Raw genomic sequence first — 26,932 nt, 5'->3', positions numbered from 1 at the left:
CTCATAACTTCCCCTCCTCATCCTCTTCAATCATATGTACATTGTAAATAAAATTTTAAAAAATATCCAGAGTAAATAATTACTAACCTGACTGAAAGGTCTCACTCGAACTGCCACTTTCACACCGTCAACATTTGGCATTTTTTAAGCAGCATTCAGTCATGAATGCTTCCAAGAAGCAAAATATTAAAGAGCATGCAGCTACTTCTCTAGAATGTCCTGTTCTGAGACAGAAAAGTCATGGCCCCGAAAGAAATTTCTTTTACACGCTTAGTCTATTATTAATACATTCATTCATTATGTACAAGGTGTTAGTTAACCAATAAATTATTTCTTAAAGTAACCGTAGTAGCTTTTACTAATCGAAAAGTTTAATGTCAGGTTCCACCATTTTGTAGTCTTCAAAGTTGCATCCATATATAAATTAACATACATAAAAAATAATCCATTGTCTAAAAGACTGCACATCAAAATAGTACTTCCATGTCTACTTTTAAAAGAATAGTCTTTTTCATCTATTCCTACAAACTGAAACCTCATAGAGACATTGACTCTGTAGCCTAAGGTTGATAATGAGATCATTATTCAAAAATACGGTTTGTAATTCTGTACATTTTTGTACCTTCAGTGTTGTGATATGCAGGCTTCAAATACTGCAACATGTTTAGACAGTAACTATTTAGTAACTATTTCAAGTATAGTTGCTTTTGTATTAGTCTTATGAAAATATTTTGAAATTTATGCCAAAATTGTGTGGGCAATATCTCTCTAAATTTGATACGCTATTGTAAGCATCAACTCCTCTATACAGCTTTTTTGCTGACAACAAATTGTAAAAAATAGCAAAACATCTGAGATGTGATCTGGTTTTATAAACGAAGAGCAGCTTTCCCAAACTTTAAGACAAATACAAAAAAATATTGCACAGCATAAAATACAATTGTTTACATTTTGACTTCAATACAGTACAACTTAACCATGAACATAAAGAATTAACATTTTGTATTTGGGAACCCAATCATTTGTTCAAGGAGGTCAAACATTATCTATAAAATTTAAACCAGCATGTTTCAAATGTTTAGTTGGTACAGTAGTTCTAAACAAACTTTTTAAAAACTTTTGGCCTCACTTTTGAGCATCACAAACTCTCGTAAACCAACATTAAAATTTCTGAACAGTACAGGCTATTCAACCCACTATTCCCTCAAAAAGCTATCAGACAGTAAGCATATTGTGAAGTATACATTTTTATTTAACATTCCTAAAATAGGTTGTATTTACATATTATATAAATGTATGAAGTCTTAATATAAAATAGAAAACTGCATTGACTGAGGAAATCATACTCCATATGGAGTTACTTATTGAAGACCATTTGTTTATGAAATTTTACAATAATTTATATAAATTATCTCTTCCAAATTAGATGATTATTTTTCCTTTTTACTAGTCCACACAATTTTGATGACTTTATAAACAGTGGTGTACATTACAAACTTAAAAAACAGTTACAGCATCTTCCGGCGCACAACTGGCTTTGGAAAATTAGACAGTCTTTTTTTGTTCTTTCGTACAGTCTTCTCTGTCGCATCTGTGGTTTCTTTCTGTTTGCTTCTCATTTCATCCACTGGAGTTCCAAAAGGAGAAATGAAATTTATTTCCACTGGTGGAGGTGACCAAGAAACTTCTTTTCTCGTGGTTCTGCGAACACAAAAAGAATCAAATTGACTTTATAACCAACAATATTAAGTAGAGAAAAGTGGAATTACAAAATAAATACCAACAAATTAATATCTACCTTGTAGATTGGATTAAAGCAGAAGTAGTACATTAAAAAGCTTACTCTCGCTTCCAATCCTTCCCACATTGCTTCATGTAATCTCAGTCACTACTCTTAAGAGAGAGATTTTAGTGACTTTGCAGACTTTTAAAAGGTTAAGTGTCTTCAAATAAATTGTTTCCAAAAGAAAGCAAAAAAAGCAGGTCCAGAACCAAGACATTCTCTTTACTCACTGTCTGGCCCCTTCCTGCTTTACATGAGGAACTAAAGACCTTACGGGTATATGGTTTTCAAGATGGAACCAGATGACATAAGAGGACACCGAGTAACCACAGGGAGTAACTTTTTACCACTGTCCATCCCCTTTTTCTATTACCATTGGAACACAAAATCATTAAGTGGGGAAAAATGTGCTTATCAGACCAGCAAGCTGGACTGGCTCTTAAAGTGAGGGCAGAGCTACACAGCCAAATGGGGCAGATGAAACTAGGGGGCTAACAGCTGAATCACTACCATAATAAAAGTGTTCAAAAAAAAATTATGTACTTGCTTGCTTTCTTCACTTTTGATCTTGCAGGTCTACCTCTCTTCAATTTTTGTTTTCCCAGAGATTCTACGGATTTGATTTCCTCCTCTTCTTTAGTTGGAAGCTCCTGCATTAAAGCAACAAGAATGTTCTTAACATGAACGCATTCTTATACTCATAAAGAATACAAATGAAGGTTTACTGAAGTTATTATAAAGTTACAATTTATAAAGGCATTACAGTTTTTCTCTGAAAAAATAAACTTCCCATATCAAATTATGAAATCATCCTAAAATTCAGAAATAAACAAGTAACACACCACAGTGACCTAAAGTCACTGTGCCCTCTTTTAAAGCTAAGGCAACATTTATTAGTTCTTAACCTACATAGATACAAAATCAATTTTTGTAGCTAGTTTTCACATAACAACAAACTTGTTTAGCTTATTAAAGTTCTCTTTTTAGGTACATAAGGGCTGCTGCTAAAGTAATGTTTCCAGTTTTATTATGCTGGCCCACAACATCAGAGACAGCTGTTGATGGCATGTCAGTAGAGGGTGAACCTTCCCACCAATATTCCATTCCATTTTGTTGCCATGTGACAGATGGCAGCAAAGGGACAGTCTGACACAATGACATCTGACATGACAGCGTGTATGAAGTGAAAGCGTGTCACCAAATTCCTCCATGTGGAAAAAAATGGCACCCACTGACATTCATCAAAGCTTGCTGAATGTTTCCAGAAATCTAACGGTGGATAGAAGCACAGTAAAACAGTGGGTGGCACATTTCAACAGTGACAACAGCAGGTCACCTCTGCTGGTGCAAATTTTCGCAAGCATGGCACGCAGGCTCTTACACATTGCTGGCAGTAATGCATAGCTAACAGTGGTGACTGTGATGACAAACAATATTCTGGAGCTGTGAATTTGCTCTAAGAAATGGAACAATAACACTATTTGAATCTGTTGTAGTTTCCATGGCAATAAGTAGGAGGCATTACTTTCAGAGCATCCTACTTGTTTCCAAGGAAAAAGGCAAAGCGTTGAGAATAAAATTTGAAAGAGACACAGAGCAAAGTAAAAGATGTGACACAACTACAGTTTTTACTCACCGGTTCTTCCACAGTGTGGGGAGTACTAGACACATTTTTCCTCCTTGACCTCAAAAGAGGAGGTGAAAAGACAAATTGAGAAGACAAGTCTGGGTCTAAATCCTGCACATGTTGGTCTGCTTTTCCAGCTAAAACAACAATGAATTGTTAACATGCATGTACACTATAAAGGAAAGAGATGTTAAATTACACCTGAAAATCAACAGTACAATAGCTTCCTAAAATAAAGGGCCCAATCAAGTTTACAAACATACACTGTCAATGTACTATTCCATTTTAACTGCCTCTTTGAATCTGTTATTTTATAGTGAATGGCGGAACAAGAATAAATGAGTCATCATCCAGAAGGTATTCTGGTCCAGGCTGGATGGGGCTTTGAGCAACCTGGTCTGGAAAGGGGTGCCCCTGCATACAGCAGGGGAGTTGGAACTAGATGACCTTAAAGGTCCCTTCCAATGCAAACCATTCCATGAATTTATGATTCTAACATTTCAAAACAAAATTATTCATGCAGTCTAATATAAAAGAAGAGGAGAAGGCTCAGAGGTGACCTGATAGTGGCCCTTTGGTATTTAAAGGGAAGCTACAAGAAGGAAGGGGACAGTCTCTTTAACAGAGTCTGTGGTGATAAGACAAGAGGAAATGGTTTTGAACTTAGAGAGTAGATTTATGTTGGATATAAGGAAAAAGTCTTCTACAGTGAAGGTGGTGAGGCACTGGAACAGTCTGCCCAGAGACGTGGTGGATGCCTTGTTCCAGCAGACACTTAAGACCAGGCTAGACCAGGCTCTTAGCAACATGATGTAGCTGTACGTGTGCCTGTTTATCACAGGACTAGTTGGCCTTTAGAGGTCCCTCCCTACTCCAAGGATTCTACGATAAAGAACTCACTAGCAAAGTATATTTCAACAATTTCAGAAAGTTGTCTAGCCTGTAACAAGATGCACTCATTCTAACTTATAAATTGAATATAATTTAGAAGTGTGTCTTCTCTATTTCTCCACCATGGGGGAAAGGGATGGAAATAACATTAACTGACATCCTCCACTGTACTTATTTGATAGAAATTAAGCTAATGATAAGAAATTCAAATTAGACTTCACGCCGCTCAAAACTCAACCTCAACTCACTTCTTTCCACCACAACTAGCTAGCCAGACTAGTTCACAGAGTACAGATTCAGGTAGGAAGATTATTTTCCTCTTTCCAAATTTTTACTTTTGTACAGTTACAAGTCGTACAACTAAAAGCTGCACTTGTAATTATGATGTATGTTGTTTACAACTGAACAATACACTATATTTTACACATGAACATGTTACACCTACCTTTGAATTTCTTTGTCAGTTTTGTGAGAGGAGGAGAGAAAAAAAAGGATTCATTTTCCTCAACAGGCAGATCCTGATGCATGCTAGTTTTACGAGATCTGTTTCTTCTAACACGATCTGTTACAGTTCTTGACGTCTCATCATATCCTGATGTGTTTATGTCTGTAAGCAGCAAAGGACTGCCATCAGTTCCTTCAGGGAAGACTTCTTCCCTCGTGTTCTCCTCCAATATTGATGGTAATTGTCTCTTTCTGCCCCGAAACCCTGACCTTATTGTAGTCCTGGGTGTGGTCGACTGCTCATTTGGCTGCTCAGGCGTTTTTTCAATAGTATCTGTTTTTTCTGGTTTAGCTTGTGCAACTTTCCTTGTTCTTCTCCTAGGAGTATCAAGGATTTCCACTTCCCCACCTGAAGGCAGGTCTTCCCGAACAGAGACAGATTCCACGTCTGCAGAGAGATTCTGTGCTGCCTTTCTAGCACTTCTTCTGGGAGTGATAGGAAGTTTCAACTCTGTTTGAGGAAGTGATGATTTTGACAGGTCAAGGTCAGAATTTTCAGAAACATCTGAAGAACTCATTTTAATTCTTCTGCCTCTTTTAGCTGGCCCAGGTAAAAGAAGTTGGTCACCAGGCTGTAGCTCTTGATCCATAATAGTATTTTCAACAAGTGGTGAACTACTGCTTTTTAATTTTCTTGCACCCCTACTGGGACTGACTGCCATTTTTATCCTATGGTCAGTGCCACTCTGTCCAGTTTCTTGATCTCCTGCTGAGGTTTTTCCTCCTCTAGTCCTTCTAGAAGTAGTAGAAGCAATAACAGTACCTTCAGCAAGAGACGTTTCCTCATTAGCATCTTCCAAGAGTTCAGATGCAGCTTCCTTTGCTCTCCTTAATCGTCTTGGAGTAACAGCTATGGACTGTGTACTGCTGGACAATACCTGCCCATCAGATTGGCTGCTTTCTACTTTTTCTAGATTAGTCTGTTTGGGCTTTCTACCTCTTCTCTTAGGGGTAGCAGGGATCACAGATATTTGCTCATCTTGAGTATTTTCTACTGTCACAAGACTAGAAGTCTCATATGCTTTTGTTTGCCTGGTACTTCTTCGAGGTGACAGTCCAAAAAGAACTGGTTTGTCTGTCTTCAATACTTGCTCATCATCTGCTGATGGAATAATAAGAGTTCTACTCAGCTGTCTCCTTGCACGTGTTCTAGGAGTAACAACATACTCTACTTGATGTATGCTGCTTTCATCATCTGCTGCTTCTGGCACAGGTGTTAAGGGAGTTTTCGACTTCCGAAATCTAGTTACCTTTTTGCCTATGCTTTCATGAATAGACTGTTCCACAACTTCAGATGTAAATTCTTTACTTCTTGTGTCCTTGATTACATCCAGTAAGTTCTCAGCAATAGCTACCTTAATGGGTTCAGGCACATATGGGAGTGACTCTGCAATATTTTGAGACTCCTGGTCACTAGTTACAGTAGACACTGAATTCGTAACATGTTCTTCATTTTCAGTACTTCCTAAACTGTTCACAGGTCTTTCATATGTTGTTGTAACAGCTGCTTTAGAAGCATCTGCTAATGCAAGGTCTCCCATCTCTCCTTCACCTTCTTCTCCCTCCAACACTAAAGTAAAATTACTCTGAGATATAAAAAGTTCTCCATCTCCTTCAACTGCATAGCATTCACCATCTTTATTATCAGGCAAATCATATGCAAACTGTTGCTCTATAGTATCATAGTTGTATTGAAGATTGCCTGTTGGATGTAGTTCACTACATGGAGATGTTTCGGGTGATTCTTCTGAGGTTTGTGCCTTGACTGCAATGTCTTCATCAAGAACCTAAAGTTAAAGGAAAGTTTGTTAGTGCATTATTAATTACCAGACTAACTTCAAACTGAGCTAGATGAAACTAAGAGAAGTAAAATGCTGTGTTTTCCTTTTAAATCAACCACTGAAAATTAGAAACACAATGTATTCTTCACGGAAGTTCACACATTTGAGGAACAGAGCACACAACATTCAGTGTAGGCCATCACATGCTTCATTTCTGATATTTTGGTTTATGACTACCAATTTGCTACCCTTCACAAGCAAATGGAGCAGTTGTATATTCAGCTGGCAGTAATCATCACACCCTGCATCTAACTGTAAAATACAATTATGCCCCCAAAGGTTAAACAGAGATCATAACACTTATGCTCATAACAAATCATCCCTCAGTGAAACTGGCCAAATATCACAGCAAACTTGATCCTGCATTTCAAGGAATCACGGGATTTGTAAAAAAAAAATGCATATTCTAAATAACTCCATCCCACTTACTGTAGTTCCCTGTTCTGTAAAATTCTTTTCTTCTAGGTCCACGTGAAATACTCAAACTTTTACGTTGAGAGTAAATGTAAGAGAATACTGAGAATAATCCTAAAGGAAATTATCACTGGATTCAGGATGGTACATAGAACACATCCTACAAATCCAAATAACTCAAGCCCCAGTTGAACTAAGGACAGCAGGAAAAATCTAGACTAGAGCTGGCAGTTGTCTCAATTTTCAATCCATGAGTGACCTTTTAAAATTCATATTTAACCAAAGTTTAGATATTTAAAACATGTATTTTTAAAATAATTTTTTGAAGTAGCTAGAACTATAGTGACAAAGAAATTAACTCATTACTGTGAATTTTATGCTAATAAAAAAAATAATTGTAAAAGACAAGCACCTAAATCATTCTGAAAATAATTTAGGTTCCCACATCATTTTGGTAAACGATACCCTGGATCATTTGCAAATGGTACCTGGATTGAAAAATTGACCTTCCCAACATTTCCTGCTACCATAAAACAAAAGAGAGAAATGAAATATAATGTTAAAATCAACTAAGAAACATTTAAGTCATGTGGGTCCAATCTTTTGGCTTGCCTTGGCTATACTGAGTGAAGAGGAATTGTTTTGGGCAGCATATAGAATATATAATATAGTTAATGTGTGTAAGTAGCAAAGCTTTTTAAAAAATATATTTATATTTTTTATATTTTGTATTAAAACATAAAAGAGGGCAACCAAATCATAAACCTAGTTGGATCTTCGACCTTATTTTTGTGAAACTAATGCGTCAGTCTAGTTCGATGGAAGTGCAATTCTTAGTGAGTTCTCAAGGTGCTCATGAGATTTTTGATCTAATTTTACTCTTCCTGTACTTCATCCTTGAAAAAAATTGTTCACAAATTCACACACTGCTTTTTGGCAGTGAAATGAGTAAGGCAGAACTGTGAAGTGAGGGACATTTTTTCTCTGATATCTCTTACAATAGTCTAGTACTAGAGACATGATCACATTTTTCTTTGAGTTGAATGTCTGAATGCAACCCTGTAAGTTCCATTTGAAAATTCACAAGTAATGTCTCTATGTTGACTGAAAATGGAGTCATGAACATACAGGAAAAAAATCTGATTATAATTTTTTGAAAACCTGAAACCTATTCTCAAATTCCTTCATCAAAACAGAAAGTAAGATTGCATATTATCCCTGTTCACGGGACTGTTCAGCCAACGTATCGAAATGCTTAAAATTATTTGCCATAACTTGAGCTTGACATAAGTTTCATTTCAAATGCTGTTATGGTTTGCAACATAGCACAGACAACTTCTCACCCTGAAGAATATTTAACTCATTTAAATTACAAGTTTTTTCAGCACCACCTGACTACTCTTACTATGTTTTCCACAGTGAACTTCTTAAACTACTTTATGAAATAACACAAACCCAATTTCAACAATAAAGCACGTCTGCTTAACAACAAAACACACATTTCTATACAGGCACACACATTCCAAGGTAGGCTGAAATATTATGACTCATTTAAATTACAAGTTTTTTCAGCACCACCTGACTACTCTTACTATGTTTTCCACAGTGAACTTCTTAAACTACTTTATGAAATAACACAAACCCAATTTCAACAATAAAGCACGTCTGCTTAACAACAAAACACACATTTCTATACAGGCACACACATTCCAAGGTAGGCTGAAATATTATGACTGGCAGTCACTGCATTCTATGCGCCAAGCAGCACAAGTGTGGTAATGTGTAACATGTGGGTTTTGATTCTACTGGTTGTGTCATGGGTGCGAGAGGCAGAGTCAGCACTGCACTGTGCCCTCCTTTCCACAGCATTCCATCGTCCATGCTTGAGCTGGGCACAGTCAACTCATGAAAAGTACCACTACAAATCACACAGTAATGTTAGAAATGTATGATGTGGGGTCGCATTACTAGCTGTTCAGGGCCACATGTAAGCCTGCAGGTTTAGGCTGGACATACCTGATTTAAGTTACAGTAAGTCAAATGAACGTGTGCTTATTTAAAAAAAAAAAAAGAAAAATGGAGTAAGTTTTTTGTTTTAATTACTACAGCTCTCAAAGCTCAAATTCTGACAGGTTCACTTCTGTGTTACATACCCAGTAAACACGAATGGGAAACATGATCTCTGCCCTTACACATTGAGGTTAACTTAACCACCTAAAGTAGACAAGATGTTCACACGTGCGTGTCCCCCAACTGTTAAAAAAAAAAAAAAAGTCCTAAAAATTACTAACTGTTTTCTGCTTTGTAGAAAATGGGAAAATAATTGACTTACATTCATTTCTTCAGTTTTAGGAAGATTGTTAGAATTATGCATTTCCTCTTGAGGAAAAGAAGCATTTACTTCAGCTTCATTTTCTAGGTTAAACTCTTCAGGTACATCAACAAGCCTTTCTTCAGGACGATTTTCTGAACGGGTTCTGATCACATCTTCACTGTCAAGGACACTTATCACAGCTGAAAGAGATTGATGTCTTTTTAACTTAACCATTAAATAAATCATACGAGTTTAAGCAACAGGAAGCAACAGAGGGAGCGTGAACAATCAGTAGATTTCTCCATTGTGCTAAGCATATCCAAAACATGTTTTTCTCCAAAAGCTACAAAGCAGTCCCACAATAAAAATAAAATTGAGAAGGGGAAAGAGCTGCCAAATCTGTAGAGAAAAAGAAAAAAAGAAAGGGTGGCCAAAAGGCACACTGACAGCTAGTCACTGACAGCCTTAATACTGCAAATGCATTATCATTTTGATATAGTAACCCAAGAAGCAGGTCCCATAGCACACAAATTACAAGTGGTGTATAACACTAAAAGAAATTCTGAGGTCTCCATCTAGTATTTTATGTTTTTACCAGTTTTCCCAAGATCAGTAAAACTGACCACGCTTTTTTTTTTTTTTTTTTTTTTTTTAACAAGAACCTTCCTTGAGGAGTGTGCTGTCTACACAGGTTAACAAAAATTAGCACTAACAATCTTAATGATATTTCAGTCTCAGACACACAGTGTTAGAACAAACTGCACGTTTGGTTTCAGTTTAGCTACCTTAGCTCACGTAACACCTCCAACACACCATACGTACATTCATTGTCTGCCTCCGGGAATTCAGAAAGTTGAGGATTTTTTACAGTCACTGTGTCTTTCTCTTCTGATGCAGTGGTTATTTTAGGCTCCTCATGGACTGTTTCACTTTATAAACAGGAGAAAAAACATAAGAAAGAAGATAAATTCATTATAAAGCTTCAAGACAGGTATGTAAAAGGTTTAACAGGATATTCTCTCAGTGTTTCAAAACAGAGTAAAGAAAAACTCGAAATTCCTTGTCCAACATACCTACATCCAATTTATGATGCATTTTATTTAGTGAATGAGGACTGAACAGTCTTTCCATCTAACACTGCTTCCATAATAATAGAGCTGTATTAAACAATGTAATTTAATTTAATAATGTAATGTAATTTAACTACATAATTGTCTTCTGAAGAAAGAACAACTACTGTATCAAATGTTTAGAACTGAACAAAAGTTTTACCAGTTCAAATTACCGCATGAAATTAAGGGTTCTTTTTTATTATTAACATTCCTTCTTCATCTCTTCATAAACAATTCCAAGTGAAAAAACTGTTTCCCTTTCCATAAACAAGCAGATGCTAATTAAAGTCTCTCTGTTTTTTTTTGTTTTTTTTTTTTTTGAATGCTCAAGTGTACAAAATAGTGCCAGAAAGAATTCAAAGGCCAAAATAAACCTGCAAAAGTTACAGGAATCTCAGGTGTTATTTATCAGCTACTCAGTTTTCATGCAATACGTTCACAGTATCTACTCCGTAATCTTCAGAGTGTGAAAAAGTTTACATGGCCTGCTGAATGAAGTATTTTCCACAATACTTTGTGGTCTGCAACTATTTGAGAAGCACGACAGTTGACAACTAGTCAGTTTGAGCTACAGTCAGGCCAAATTATATATATTCAGAGATAGGAAGGAATAAGAAACTGTCATATGCAATAACAGAGGGAAGAGCCAATACAAACATCAGAATTTTTAACAGGAAGGTCAGCAGTTATGCTGTACAACACCAAGGATGAATTTTATAAACTTACTCTTCTCTCGAAGTCCAAGAAGTAACACCCTCAGCAGCTTTAAACACCAATTTACCATCCTTGGGAAGGGTAGGACATTCAGGAGTCGCTTCTTCCAAAAATCCTGGAAAAACAGGCAGTTGAATGACTTCACTGTTTCACTTAGCAATTACTTCTAAAATGCTGCTGTGATTTTAAGAGAGCCTTTTACGTATTTCATCCACAATAGTGGACACTGCAAGCAAGTGGTCAAATGCACAAATCTAAATTCTTCCCAGTAAAACAAGAACAGTCTGCTGCGTATTTTATGTCAAGAAAACAACAAGATCATTGGTATTTTGATCATGAACTAAACTTGATATATTACTAACCTAATAAGTAATCACTTCAGAAAACATCTTTTCTTTTTAGACTTAAATGGTTATGTTCTGTTATTTCTCCTTGGATACTTTCAGCAATGTTGAAATAAGTCATTTCAAATGCTTACTCAACTGTTTTTACCTTACAGGTTCCATTCCAGAATTTTTCTTTTTTTTTTCCCCCCCCCCTCATTTCTATTGCATGCTTCCTCAAGATCCAGCAATTACATCAGCAGATAGTATGCGCAGCTGGAATAATCTGCTAGCTCAGGGCAAACAAGAGCTATGCAGACTGCCCTCCAAGGCTTCCACAGTACTGAAACTGTACAAGAATATTTCTACTGCAGTCCAGCAGTCATGGTTTCTTTACAAGGTTATTCTTCAATGCGATCATACACAGTTATTCGTCACTACTCACCAGCTGGTGAGTTACACCCCTTTTAATCTGCCAGCAGATCTGCTTGCATGAACACATCCTAAGCAGCCTGGACAGATGTTAAAAGGCCAACTGAAATACTCTTGGAAAAGGTTATAAAAGCAGTTTGCCAGCCAACTGAATGCACACAGCTGTAATTAAAGCAGACACACTTGCAGACTTGTTTTCAGAAGGGAACTATTTAAATGAACAATAACAAGGAGGTAAAAATTAATCTAGTCATAGTTATCTAGTCTAGTTATATTCTAAACGTCCCATTAAAAAGATATATCTCTTATCTATAAAGATAAATATATGAAAGACATATATACATAAAAGCTATATATATAAAAATACCTCTGTACCCTTACAGTAGAGCGTGAAGATCAAGTTTGCAAATTCTGTCCCTTTAGCACCCATAAATCACTACTGCATCTTAGCAGCAAGCACACACAAGAAATGCCAGCCACAAGCAACATACATTCTCAACACTCATCAGAACCAAGTCTTACACTCATCAGTAATTTAACATTTTGAAGGCATTTGAAAAATTAATAAAGAAACTTCAAGTTATATGATGAAACACACCAGCTTCTTTTCCTACTTCTGATGAATGTGTATGTTCCACCTGGAAAAGTTCATCTTCAATTATTTCATTGTTCTCTTTTGCTGGTTCTTGAAAATCTGCAGGTTCTTCTGTGAAAGAACTAGCTGGTTTAGCAGCTATAAAAATGACATCATCTTCAAAGTCACTAGGTGATTTTGCATCATGATACTCCAAAGTAGTCTGGTCTGACTTCACAGAGACATTACTATTTTCTTTACTGACATCCATTTTCTCCAGACCATCTCCTGGAACGCTTTCTAAAGATTCTTCCATTTCAGCAGGATCATCCTCAGTATTGCTCAGAGTAAAGAGGGATGCTTTATCTCTACTTCCAGACCAATTGTCCTCCACTAATCCACGACAATGCTCAGATGAAGCTCCAGACTGTGCTTTTTCACTTTCTGTTACCTTTTTTAAAAACAAACAAAAAACCCCCAAAAAGTTAAGTCAGTAATACATATATGCTTTATGCAAAAACAAGAAAAGAGGAACAAAAGTTTTAAAACTGTCACCTTAAGCAAAATTACTTCCCATTCTCTAGCACTATCTTAGCTTTCAAAGCTAAGAGTAAAAACTGACCGTTCCTTTGACTGCTTATTGAGTTTTCACAACTCTGGAGAACTGAAACAAACTAGTCTTGTAAGTGATTGCTTCTAATGTTATCTCAACCCTGTTCACTGCCTCACTACTTTGTTTTCAAGAAGAGGGAACTACCCAGAAATTGCATCATTACATTTCTTTTTTAATGCTTGTGTTTTCAACCCATACGTGTTGCTAGTATATTTTAGAGTGTAGTATGCCTGTAGCATGAAACAAGCCAATTAATCTGGCTGTTATTAATGAAACACTATAAAGGAGGACAAACTTCTTGTTATAACTGAGTAGCTATTTACAACAGGCAACAAAATGTATAACTGAAGATAATAAAATACAGACTACAGTGACAATTTGATAATGTATGTATGGAAAGCTCATCTATACTAGCACGTCCCTCATTTTGGTACTACTTCTGAAACAGCCTGATAAGCTAGATCGGGGAATCAAGACAACAGAATAAAATTGTGGGAAGAGTAGAATGGGGCAGCTTTTAGGCAGATGAACTCTCAACAGCTACAAGAACACTGATCCTGGTGCAAACCAAGAGAACTTGAGGGCTGAAGAACACACTGGGGCTGAAGAATACACAACAGTAAAGCTCTGTTCATCAGGAAATTACCATAATTTAAGTAAACACAGTCTCTCAAAAAAAGCAGACAAAATAAATGCAGCTCATGTCTTCTCATGCTTTTAGAGGTGCATTATTTGCAAAGCTTAAAAAACCATTTGTCAGTTAAGAATGACTGGCTCAAACAGTTTTTCTTACTTTCTTCACAAATCAATACATGATGAGGTATGACAGGAAGGCTAACAAGCAATTTGGAACAGCCACAGCTCCTATCAACAGAAGTAAAAACGGTGAAGCCCACTAGTATTTATTACGAGTATGCTCCCAAAATGTCACATACTTGAAGGTCTAGCATAATCTTTTTTTTGACCAAATACAAATCTGGCAATGTGATTTGCAATTCAAATGCTCATTATAATAAGTTTCGGCAAACTATCTATATAAAATTCTTTATATAAAGTCTAAAACTTTTAACAGTAAAAAAAAGTTTTATATCAGCTTACTCCAACAGTCCATTTTGCGTTAGAGTTCACATCCCTGAAAGATATTCTAGGTTCCTTCGCTCGTAGGGGAGGAGTAACAGATCGTCCTGGTGATGCTGAGGGAGTTGCTAAGGGTGTGGTGCGAAGGCTGGATCTGAGAATAGACTGAGGAGTGAAGCCAGCAAAACCAGAAGCAGAAGATGACGTCACCAAAACTTTAGCTCTCTATGAAAAGAAGTAAGTTATTGTAAAATCAAATGTATCTTTTAAAAGGGAAGACTTCACATGCCAAAAGCATTAATTTCAACTAAAACTCAATATGTAAAAGCAGAGAGGACAAAATATAATCTCTATATTCTCTTTTTTTCTAAAGGTAAAGGCTGCTTTCTTTCCTTCATTTTTAATGTAGACAAAGAATGTTATCTTTCACACTGATTTCCTGAAGAAACAACAATTCAGTGTCTTCTTGTCTGTGATGTCATCCCAATGCCAGTTCTACAGCTTCTGCAATGTTCTTCTAAAATCACAGAAAAAACTGCAGATAACCACAGCTGCTGCCACTCACTTAGCTGGATTAAGAACTGAAGCATACACACTCCGGCTTCCAAGCAGGCAAGTCAAACTATGAAGCACTTAATATGATGGTTATGCTACAAAGCACGCGTGTAATTATGTACATTGAAAAGTCCAACTTCAACTTACTTACTTTTTTCCACTGCAATAAAAATAACTATTTCATAAGTTATTGGACAAGATGCATATTGCAATTAAATTAGAACTAAACTTCCAGTTTTAAATTTCCTTCTCAGGACCTACTGATGTACTTTTTCCAAAAGCCCTCCATAAAGAATAACCGTGTGCAAATTCAAAATTTGCATTCAATGCTGTTTATGTTAAATACTGTGGTTAAATTTTAAATTTCACAGGTTTTTGTTTTGGTTTGTTACTGTTTATTTTTTTAAATACCAACCTTAACCACAAGAGGAGTCTCCAGTAAATTCAGCTCTGAAGCTCTTGAAATTTTTTTTTGTGAGCTGGACCCATGTATGTTTGATTTCAATGAGCTGGATTCCATGTATGAAGTAGAAGGCAGGCACGGTGACTGCCAGCTTTCATTCTGTGCTGGAGAACACGAAGGAACAGGACGAACCACCAAATCCAGCAACCTGTTGAGATATGCCATTTTAAACCATAAATATAAAAATAAATTTGAGACAATAAATAACCAGAATACAGATTGGACAAGATATAAGAGTGAATCCTCACTGTTGGGACAGTGTATCAAGCCCCGGTCCAAATAATTGGCATGATTTCCCTAACTCATTGCCTCTGAGGCAAGAGAAATCCAATTTTACACTTACAATGCTCATGACAAAAGAGAATTAATCTCACTTCAAATTCCCTACTTAGTTGTGCCCCTACATTCATTTTTTAGCAGACACAGAACTATATGGAGATGAAGAAATCTGAAAACACAAGAATTACACGACAATCATATTCTGAAGATATTTTAAATGTAGTATTACTAACTGAATTTACCGGTGAATATTAATTCAGTAATACTAAAATTATTAACTTGCGACTTAAGACAAAATGCACCTAAAGCAGAAATTACTTTTGATATTTAGAACATAGACTACATAATACTTGTTCCCACCCCCACATCTTTCAAATCTTCACTCTGTGGATCCGCTATACCTGGAACATTTTTGTGAAAATTTTGTAATTGGTGTCCCAACAAATGCATCAGGCAACTCTGCATCAGGGAGAGGATGTGTTATGACTGGTGGTTCTGCAACTCTGGGACTAGGATTAAAAGGAAAATGTAATTTACTTACAGTCCAAATATATCTGAATTCAAGTTTACTTGAATTGACTATGCCACCTAAAGTAAATCATCTGACAACTATTAGTCTGCTTTAAGTTGTTTACAATGCTATTTTTAAAGTAAAAAGGCTAATACAATGCAAAAAAACAGACACAAAATGGTCAAAGATCACTATTTGTTCACACAATCACATCTATCAAAATCTGTACACCAACAGATTGATGGCAGTTTTCATTCCATCTATCTCAAATTCTGTGAACACATTTAACCATAATGCAAAAATACTAATTAAGACTATCTTAAGTAAAGAACTTCTTGGCAAATATTACTTATTATGTATTGAATCTTGAATGTTGTACTTTGCATATCCAAAGCAGCCATAACAAGCTTCACTTAGGTCCACCTTTCCACCCAAATACTAAAAAATTCAAATAGATTTCTGTCTCTCAGCCCCTAACGTGTAGCTAAAGACTACTTTGTTAGAAAGATTCTTACCTATCACATTGTGAGAAACTGTTTTTCTGCTCATTTCCTACCCATACTTCCCCAATTTTGGATAATACATTACTGATGAAAGTTGCTCTTGTATGCACATTTCCAGCATTAACTTGTTTTGCTACTGTTGATAAGGGCTTTGGTCTTGAGACTGGAAAGGAAAAGGGAAAAAAATATTATCTTTGTGTAATCAGAGTGGTGGCCAGTTGCTCATTACACTTTTCCCACTAAGTTACCTTCTCTGAAGACAGATGAAGGCAAACGGTAAGGTTTGGCTCTCTCTAAAGCCAGCTTCCTTTGAACTCTAGGAAGGATCTTGCCATATTGGTCTAATATAGAATTTCTGGCAACTGCTCTCTCTCTCAAACGAGGATCACGATCATTCTGATAAAAGAACAAAGGAAAAAGTTAACTAATTACAAGAAGTTCACTGCAGAGAATCTACGCTGCTCCAATTAGTGGGTACACTTCATCCACAGAGATATTAAAATATATCCATCAGCAAACACCAATTCTGCCTATTTTTAGGAAAGTGGATGGCAGACTAGCTAACAACAGAGTCTACATCTTTAAATTAAAACAATGTTTGTACCCCACCAAACCTTCTCCTCATTGCAGCTCTGTCACCTGCAATTCCCATTCTCAAACAGCTTACAAAACAGCACAACAACAATAGAAAAGTCAAGGCCAAAAATAACTGAATACACAAAACAAATATAAATTATGTTGGACAAAATGTTTTCAGTATTAAAACAAGCAAGAAAAAACTATCTAAACACACCTTCCAAAAAGATGGATGTGTTCAAATGCAGGACCTAAAAATTCTAAGATCACCTTATAAGCTTGATTCATTGGAGAACTATGGTTCTGGAAATCTGGAGTTCTTCATGGAGTTAAAATCCCTTCTCAATGAATGTTTAAGCAAAAAAATTATTCTGCTCTATACTGTTAGTAAAAGTTGATTTTTGTAATGCACGACTCTAGTGAAATTGAACTTAGTTACATATTAGAAAAAAGTAAATATATATAGCATATAACTATATGGATAGATAGATGTAGGTTGCTCCGAAAATAACACCTCCTACTTTTTTTTTTGCCCCATGGAAACATCAACAGATATAAAGAGCTCTATAATACCATTTGATAGATCAAATTCTCAGCTACAGAACATTGTTTTTCAACTGTCACCACCAGTAACTATGCATTTTTCACCAGCAATGAAGTAGAGCCCACATACCACAACTGCAGAAATCTGCATCTGCAGAGGTGACCTACTGTTTCACATCTGCTATGACGTTGCCATTGCTAGAAAAACATTGCCCATACAGTTTAGTTTTCACTGCTCAGTTCACCTCCTGGTTGGTCTCCAGAAATGTGCAGCAAGCACTGATGAATGTCAATAAATGTTTTTTATGCAGAGAAGAATCTGATGACATGCTTTTGCTTCATACACACTCCCATGTTAGATGCCACTATGTCACATTGTCTCTCTGCTGTCATTTGTCACATGGCAACAAAATGTAGAGGAATATTAGTGGGAAGGGTCTACCTCTACTGCCATGCCACCAACACATGCCTCTGACATTGAGGACCAACATGATAAAATAGGCATTATTTTCAGAGCAACCTTCCTATATTAATCAGATTTGAATTACTTTATTTAAATAGAGTCAATTGGTCTGTAACAACTTGTAAGCTCACCAAGTAGCTTTTGATAAGTGAAATATTTTGTTCAACTTCTAAGTTCAGTTTTTACTGGAGGTTCAGAAACTTATTCCTAGTATTTCAAATCATGTTCTAATAAACACTGAACAACAACAACAAAAAAACCCAACAAAGCAGGATTTTTATGGAGTAATATCAAAACCAGCAACGTGTAAAATAAATTTGCGCCCCTGGAAGGAACTTTTATGCTTACCGTAAGATTGACCTTCATTGAATGATTCAACTGCAGTGCTGGAATATAGTTGGCACGCTGCAGATGGTGGACTAAAAGAAATTCACGATTCTGAGTACCACCGTTGGTCTGTAAGAATTTCTCCAAACACTCCTATGAGAAACACATTTCAAAAAACTATTATGATTCCATCTCTTCTCCTTTTGAACAGAGATTAAGGTATTTTTCTTGTCCACACTTACTTGTTCGGTGTCTGTGAAAGGTAGCTTCAATAAGTCTTCCATTAGTCCCATCTCCTGGCAGATTTCATACACTTGTTTTAACAGTTCTTCTACATTTAACTTAGTGGAATGTTTCTGTAATAGGCTCCAAGCCTCCACCATGCACCTGGAATTAATTTTTGAGATATAAACAACAATAATAATTAAAAAGATGCCCCAAAATTGCTGTATATTCAAAATTTAAAAGTGACAGTGATTTATATTACTTTTTCTCCACCTTCCCATCATAACTGAATACTAGCATGGTGGGATATAGTTCTTTACCTATTGGACAGTAACACAGTGAGGAAAAGCTGCACTTCACTACTGCTTGACATTGATGGGTTCATCATCTGCATGTATCTGAGGGCTCGCCTATGCTCTCCTTGGCACATCAGGGATTGAATAATTCTCATATGTTGCCATGGCACAGTTTTGATTGTAGCTGGATGAAAGAGAAGGGCCAATGAATTCTGCAGAAGTCAGAAATTAGGTTTGTTAAGATATATAATATTCACTCATAATAAAAGTACTCAAAAGCTTCCTAAGTAGTGGCAAATCCGTTAGGTAATTTTAAACAACTAGCACTAATGATATACTTGATACAGGAAATGTAAATAGACTTTCTAAGCATTTACACACACACAAAAGCCAGCCATACAGAACAAAGTGTTTTGAAACACATTTCTAGGTTAATTAAGCATCTGCATATAAACGTAACTTTTTACAGAGATTCTTGAAAGTTAATAGATTTTATTAACATCATGACAAAAAAAACTACAGAAACATGAATTAAGTTCAAAAGTCACTTTTGCAATCTTCTACCTAAAACACTACTGCTATCATGACAGCTTTAGCACTTTAAATACCTAAAACATCATTTTTGGGGGAAAACTGTTCAGCTGTTCTGCCTAAAATGACTTAAATAAATGGCTTTGAAAATCCAGACATCAAAGATTATTGAAGTTCACTTCTTTTTTAATAAATTTCTTCCCAAAGTAATTAAAATCAAATTTCAAACCACAATTCATCGCTGAAAATGTTTTAACAGCGTTCTAAAAAAAGCTTCTGATCTATCAGCTGTTATTAGCTAAGCACCAATTTCAAAAAGAAAACATCTTTTCACAGTTTACAGCTCCATATTGTAACACATGCCTAATTAAGTGGTAGCATACTTACTTCAAAATCATTGTGATCCAGAAGCCAAAAGCCTTGAATAAGCTTCACAAGACCCCAGGGGATAGCAAAAACAGTTGGGAAGGAGTCAATTGAAGTTTCTGTCTTATTCGGAAAGGAATGCATGATATCCAGCAGTAAGTAAATTGTCTGATATCAAGTACATGATTAAGGCTAATACATTTGCAAGATCAAGAATTTACCACAATATATTCAGAAAAATAATAATGAAATAAGAACATAAGTGTTAGAAAGAAGAAAATGTTAATGGGTTAGTTGCCTTTTTAAGCTGTTATAATTCAAAGAAAGCCAGGATTTAAACCTCTCATTCTGATTAAATAATCAGGAAGAAATACTCTTTGATTTCTATGATGTTTTCAAAAAGGTTAACTGCAGATAATTAAAAATCCCAGTTATAAACTGAGACCCCTCCTCACAGTCAGGAGCGACCAGCTGGACATTTAAACACTCAGGGCTTATGAATTCCCTTGTGTTACTTCCTCATTTCCAGTGCATGCAAAACAAAATTTCACAACACGTATCAGTTCCCAATGAAAAAAATTGAATTAAAACAGTATTATTTTCTGGTAATGTCATTTTCTCTTTCTGACTTTTTTAGGGATATACATTAATTAGGGATCTCTGAGATTCAACAGCTTTAAACACCCTTCCTCTTTACGCTCCCCTCCCCTCTGTTTGATGAGGCAACAAAACAATTCTGTGTATTTCAGCAGCTTCAAAATACGTTCTCTGTCCAATCTTGTTTCTCTATTTATTATTCTGTGTCTGCAATTCAAGCAGAGCAAAAGCAAGCACTGTTAGCTGTGCTGGAAAAAAATAGAAAAAAATAAAAAACCAATAATCAATGATTCCAGAAAAAAAACAGGTAATGATACAGCACTACTACAACTCATTTTGCTCTGAAGCAGCACTTATATTGCATCATGCTAATATGTAGCCATTTGCTATTGCTGCTTTTAAAAAGTTCTGCTTCAGTTTTAATCTTTATCATACACTTTAACATTACTGTATGTTTACTCAGAAAAGACTTTGCAATAAAGCATGAAAGAAAAATAAAAAAAAAATCAACAGTACAGAAAAATAAAACTGCTTCTGATTACCACTTAATTCTAAACAAAATCTTTTCATCTACACTGCTTGAAGCAAAAATTTGAAAATATTATTAGGTACACAGTGAACACTTACAAGCATTTATGTGCATATACTGAAGGTGCAACTGAAGTAACTACAAAGGATACAATTGCATGCTTGTAGTTTTCTTCGATGTTTTCTAACAAATAGAGATCCAGCAGTGCCTGAAATGAAAAATTTTCTTTTCACACACACAAAAAAAAAAAACAAAAAAAACCAAAAAAAACAAAAAAAAAACCCAACACCCTCCCACACTCCATGAATTATATACTTAGATTCTTTATTTTTGTTTACTATTGTTGTTTTTGTGGTTTGTTGTTCTTGCTTTGTTTTTAAAGGAATATAACACTCACATGTAAACTAGCAGGTGGATATTTCCCAGTTCCTCCTTCATCCCTCCGCCACAATTTCTCAGCTTGTTCTCCTAACTGGGAAACCATTCCATCTATCATCAAGCAGTCAGAATCCCATCTTCCTCTGGAAAAAAAAAGTAGCAAGGATTTGGACAGAGTCAAACAGTAATTCCAACACCTCAACCAAAACACCAAAATAAATACACACATCTGAAGAAAATAAAGCAACAAACATAGAGGTGTGGACATCACTTGAAACACGTGAAGATTTCTGAGCCAGTTGAGAGATGTTCATTAGGTTGCATTCAATTATTACAGGAGCTTAAATAGAAATCCTAAAAGCTCTTCTACTAAAGAAGAAGAAAATCTGTTAAAATCTGCAATGAACTTCTAGTTTTCAGGCTGTTCCTGCCTGTGTTACTTGAAACGCAGAAGAAACTGTGGAAGTGCCAAAAATCATCACTCACAATACCTAAAAGAGGAAATTTAACAGTACTGAAATAGCACAACTTCTTTTTAATGTTATCTCATACTTCAAATTGGATGTTCCAATATAGCAACTGTGAGATAACTTGATGGTAATTCCACCTTTTGTTTTCAGCACTTCACTTCTGTTACTGAAAAACTCATTTACACAAAGTTGAACATACAGGTGAATTTCAGCATCATCACAAGCAGCATTTATGTTTATGGAAGACATACCATTACAGTTATGCATGTCTGAACTTTTAAAATCACATTCTTCAAAGACAAGCATCACTGACTGATGCTGCCCTCTCATTCTCCCAACAATCAAAACAAACTAGAAAACATACTAAATGAAGTGGGCTCCCGTTCCTCACCAGTGTACATGTGAGCTACTTGAGAAGTAAGATGCACTTAAAAGTCAGTATTAGCAGAGGAATACACACAGGCCACAGCACAGGAAAGTTATCTCTGTATTCAACAGAGCAAATGCATCGCTGAATTGGGTACTGCTGGCAAATGCATTTAGCACAGTAAATACAATTGTTGACATATAAATGATATTCGCTACTACTTCTGAATCCACAGTGGAAGTTTTCCAGAGAGCCCCAGTAAATCTCACCTTGACAAGCGCTCAAGTTTCTGTCGATGACTGGTATAGTAGCTCTGAATCAGAGGATAATTGTAGAAAGGTCTAGATAAATGCATATCATCATCTACAGGCAATCAAAGGAAAAAAAGATAATTAAAGAACTAATAAATTGCACAGATCATAACATCTGAACATCAAGAAGCATAAGCAAGCCTTCAGCTTTGAAAGAAGCCAGCTTTGTTTCTGTTTTTTCTAAAACAGAAATCACAAGACAATCCCTTCTTGTCTCCACTGCCATTTGAATTTTTTACAGTTAATCTAAAATTCAGAACATTATCAACAGTAAAGATCACAATTATTAAAAAAAGACCTCAAAAGAGTTTGCTGGGTTTTTTTTTGTTTTTAATAAGCATATAACAAGAACTTTTCTGAAACTATTAAGGCTGACAATGAAATCTATATCCCACACAAATAAAAAAGTATTTCCAATGCTTTGCTTTTTCCCCTTAAGAAATACAAAAGTTCAAAACCTTCAGGTAATGCTTTTACTGTAAGAACAGCATTCGCTGGGATGTTTTAACAGCAACTTGTTTAAAATACCAGGTATTTAAAGAATTACTTGGGTCAGCAACATTAAAGTCAAAAGCTCATTGCAGTTTGCTGTTCTTAAAGAACATACAAGGAAAGAAACTGCCTGCATTATTCCACACTACACATTTGCAAAAAACAATAAAAATATTCATTTCACCAACAGAAGTTTAGTATGCATCATCACTGAAATAACACTACTTGTTAGCAAAGAAACATTTACAGTGTTCACAGGAATCACTGTTAGATATGTATTGCAGCTAAAGCTTACCTAAGCCCTCTGGTAGGAGACTGGATCGACAGAACCAGATGACCACTTGGGCATACAAAGAAATGAGGCTAGTTACCACCTGCTTATTTGTCAAATCTGTAACACCTGAAAAACATGCAAGAATTCTTTTTTTAATTAACCTCCCTTCATCATACTAAGCAGAAAGTATGAAAATAATATGGTAAAAATTTGTCTTAGTTAAAGAAAAATACACAAGCACAACAAAAGTAAACCTTTGCAAAGCACCACCTTCACTAAATGTTTAAAATAAAATTTAAAAAATATTCTAAAGATCAAGTCTGAACTACTGAATACACTTGTAAAACACCTCTTTCTCATATGGCAGATTTTTAGTACAGCAAAGAAACTTTTCCATTTTTTTCAATATGCCAAGTTATTAAAAAAGAAACAGTACAAATTTAATTATTTATTCTTACAACTTACTCAACTGTTTCCTTTACAATCATAATGCAGTATTTGTACTCAAATAAGTTGCTAGCTAAGAACTGTAAAGAATAATCACCATATTCAACTGTTCCATTTCCAACCAACTGCTTATGCATCTTCTTGCTAAATTTAACTTCCCTTACATACTTTCACATACTCCAGAACAAATTACTTTCTTGAACAGATTCATATGAAGTGCTATTTACAATTTCTCACTCAACATAAGCCTTTCTCCTCCTATACTTGTCTGTCTTCCAAGCATCAAAACAAAAAAGCACTTATTTCCTCAACTACAACCCCAACAGCATCTTGAATGAAGAGACTGCTAAGACATACGAAAGATTTAGTAATACTATTACAAACCTTTTTCAGTAAGCTCTCGTGCTTCAGTGAGAAAACAGTTTAAGACTGTGCTGAGGTTGCTGAACAGTAACTGGCAGTGCTGAAGAGACTGCATTGTTTGTGGATCAATGAAGTTGCAAGAGCCATCGAACAGCGGAACACCTTTGCAGGATACATATTAAATCATTAGCATACAGAGCAATTTCAAATAAGTTTCAAGGTACATTTGAAGAACTGTGCACTATCACATAGAGGCAAATTGCAAATTCAATGAATACGCTCATTGAAAAAGGGTAATTTTACATTTTCAAAATCCCTGCAGTATTACTCACAGATTTGGTCAAATTCCTCTTTTGTATAGATAACTTTGTTCCATGTCCACTCAAGAACAAACCGTAAGCTGGCAGCAGAACTTGGCTGCTCTTTAAAAAAGAAAAAGAAAAAGGAATGAGCAAACAATGTCAAGCTCAAGAATATAGAACAAAATCACTACAAGTAGTTATTACCTTCAGATGTCCAATATTTAATGTATCCAGTCAGAAGTTCTAAAGAACTTGTCTGAACAGCAGCTGACAATACAGCTTCTAACTGCTCCTCCTAAACATGAGGCAAAATAAAACGAGAATCTTACATACTTTCGATGTCTAAACCATCAACAATAAGTGTTTCTTTCTATGAAAACTGTCACACAGACACCAAAAAGTCATTTAGCACAAACTCAACTAATTCCACATTCCTTAAGTTAATCTGAATCACAGGCTCATTGGTTTGACAAACACATTATCTTGTCCTCTAATGTTTCATCTTACTAAAGGCTAATTCTCACCTTTATCTGCATGTGTCTATGCTATAAACTTAATTTACCGAGCTCCAGTTAACTATTTTCAGTAACATCCCCTGCTAATACCCATAGTACGTTTTGTGCACAGAAGTTTTCCATCAGGAATGTATGATGGGGACAAAACAAATACGCAACATTTGCATGAGAAATAGTGAAACTGAAGTCAGCCCGCTTTCTAGATTATGAAGACACGAAGCAGTTCCAACATCAAAACATTGTTATAGTTTTCAAAGATTATAGAAAAGAATTGAAACGTTTAAACTGTAACAGACTTACATTTTAAATTCTTCAAAGATTGTACAACAATGTAGTGGTAATCCTTTAAGAGGATAACAGCTACGTACAGACACAGAATATTAAAGGATAAATTATTCCAGCCAGTTTTCTGATGCTTTCAGGTGAAATGATCCTTTGCATCATTTTACTGAATTTACTCCTAATTTCCGTGATTGTTTCGAACACACTGAAAACTACCCTTTCCCCTAGGTAAAATCAGTAACTTCAAAGAAACCTCTGTACACTACAATATACATGGGATATTCCCATTTTTTTCTCAGAACTGTTTGAAACAAGGAAACAGAACAAAGAATACTTCTGGTGGCACACAAAACTCTAATCCAATGCAAAAGGAATATTCTAATGGCCAGGTCAACTTGCTGAGAAATTTCCTTTAGCTGCTAAACTGTGTAAAAGAATTTTTTGTCCCAGTGTTACTTCCTCAAATCTGGAGAAGAACCCAAGAGATAGAAATATGAGGGTAGTGGAAGTGCTACCCCTTGTCCGTTAATTGCTCCACCATTAGATGAGCAGCAGATCAGCTAGACAGCTTGGATGAAAATGGGCTGCACATCACACAAATGCTCCCTCTCTTAGGAAGCTCTTCAGATGACAGAAAGTTCTGTTACTGTACTACAAAACAAAAACCTATGAAGATGCTGTGGTAGGGTAAAGCAGGTAAGAAGCAATGGTTGTCAAGTTACCGTGTCTTACAATTTCTACAGTCCTGTCAAAGAACATAGATATATTCCCCCCTTAAGTCTTGATGTGTGCTCACCTGACTCAGACTGGATGGCTGGACATCAACTAATCTTGGAGACAGCAAGCCAGCTACAAGACATCTATTGTAGCTATCGCAAATGGCTTCACTTATTGAAGGACCAGACTCCTTTAAAAAATTCAAGGTCTGCAACAGCAATAAAAAGCAAAGATTAAAGACGGCGTTATTTTTATTCCATCACATAAAAACATTCTGAACAATCACTGAAAAAAAAAAAAGAAATTACAATGTTGACAAACTATCACAAAGACTGCATCAGTAATACATTTTAGGTTAGCAATCTCACTGAGTATTACTAAGTGGACTTTAAGATGACAGACAAAAACTCAGAGTTTATAAAAATCCTATAAAATAAAATATCTGCCTGTACCATATTTCACTAAGTATTTCCCAGCTTCTCTGTTTACATGCTGGCTTTTCCAGTGAAGTAAAATACATCCTATAAAAACACTCTAGCTTTTAGACAACTTTAAATCACATTTTGGAAGATTAATGCTATGGTTGATTGTGCTGGAAATACGTAATGAGCCAAAAAAGCCTCATCATTTCTTACTGTATGTGTGGTGACTCAGCTATAATTTGGCCAAGTACAGGAGAAAAGAAGTCATTTATTCCTAAATTAAAAAAAAAATAATTATATATATACACACACACACACTTTCTCTATTCTCTGTCTTCCTGTTTCAAAAACTTAATCATGGATGAATATCCTGACTCATTATTTGAAAGATGCATCACCAAGAAGCAACAGTTTTCCCTAACCTCTACAATACTTTTGTTCTTGTTCCTAGATGAACTGTGCTCTTTGTTCCTAGAGGAACACTGCATTACTCTCTATACACCCAGATCCATCATGCTCAGCAGGTGTCAATGGAAGTTTTATAGTCCCCAAAGTGGACTTCAAACATAAACATTTGCTTAAAACTGGGAAGATGTAGTTTCATTTATG

General features: G+C 35.7%; 1 protein-coding gene across 1 annotated transcript in view; it reads right to left on the bottom strand.

Annotated features, from left to right (window-relative positions):
• Positions 1 to 1,508: 1,508 nt before the first annotated feature.
• AHCTF1 (AT-hook containing transcription factor 1) overlaps positions 1,509 to 26,932 on the bottom strand; it is a gene marked incomplete at both ends in the record, with an annotated part of 44,995 nt that continues 19,571 nt past the window's right edge. The window contains 25 exons of the mRNA XM_079550786.1: positions 1,509 to 1,701; positions 2,327 to 2,414; positions 3,416 to 3,547; positions 4,747 to 6,592; positions 9,393 to 9,574; positions 10,197 to 10,295; positions 11,241 to 11,344; positions 12,550 to 12,980; positions 14,241 to 14,444; positions 15,190 to 15,385; positions 15,918 to 16,025; positions 16,543 to 16,693; positions 16,779 to 16,926; positions 18,461 to 18,592; positions 18,682 to 18,826; positions 18,985 to 19,172; positions 19,879 to 20,025; positions 21,135 to 21,191; positions 21,381 to 21,504; positions 22,468 to 22,561; positions 23,297 to 23,401; positions 24,107 to 24,247; positions 24,418 to 24,507; positions 24,592 to 24,682; positions 25,981 to 26,109. Of these exons, the coding sequence (XP_079406912.1) occupies positions 1,509 to 1,701; positions 2,327 to 2,414; positions 3,416 to 3,547; positions 4,747 to 6,592; positions 9,393 to 9,574; positions 10,197 to 10,295; positions 11,241 to 11,344; positions 12,550 to 12,980; positions 14,241 to 14,444; positions 15,190 to 15,385; positions 15,918 to 16,025; positions 16,543 to 16,693; positions 16,779 to 16,926; positions 18,461 to 18,592; positions 18,682 to 18,826; positions 18,985 to 19,172; positions 19,879 to 20,025; positions 21,135 to 21,191; positions 21,381 to 21,504; positions 22,468 to 22,561; positions 23,297 to 23,401; positions 24,107 to 24,247; positions 24,418 to 24,507; positions 24,592 to 24,682; positions 25,981 to 26,109 (5,325 nt within the window). The remainder of the gene's footprint in view (positions 1,702 to 2,326; positions 2,415 to 3,415; positions 3,548 to 4,746; positions 6,593 to 9,392; positions 9,575 to 10,196; positions 10,296 to 11,240; positions 11,345 to 12,549; positions 12,981 to 14,240; positions 14,445 to 15,189; positions 15,386 to 15,917; positions 16,026 to 16,542; positions 16,694 to 16,778; positions 16,927 to 18,460; positions 18,593 to 18,681; positions 18,827 to 18,984; positions 19,173 to 19,878; positions 20,026 to 21,134; positions 21,192 to 21,380; positions 21,505 to 22,467; positions 22,562 to 23,296; positions 23,402 to 24,106; positions 24,248 to 24,417; positions 24,508 to 24,591; positions 24,683 to 25,980; positions 26,110 to 26,932) is intronic.

Source organism: Tetrao urogallus (assembly GCF_951394365.1).
Source record: "Tetrao urogallus genome assembly, chromosome: 2".
Lineage (NCBI taxonomy): Eukaryota > Metazoa > Chordata > Aves > Galliformes > Phasianidae > Tetrao > Tetrao urogallus.
Note: the sequence above shows the minus strand (reverse complement) of the source record. Positions and strands in the feature narration are given on the sequence as shown.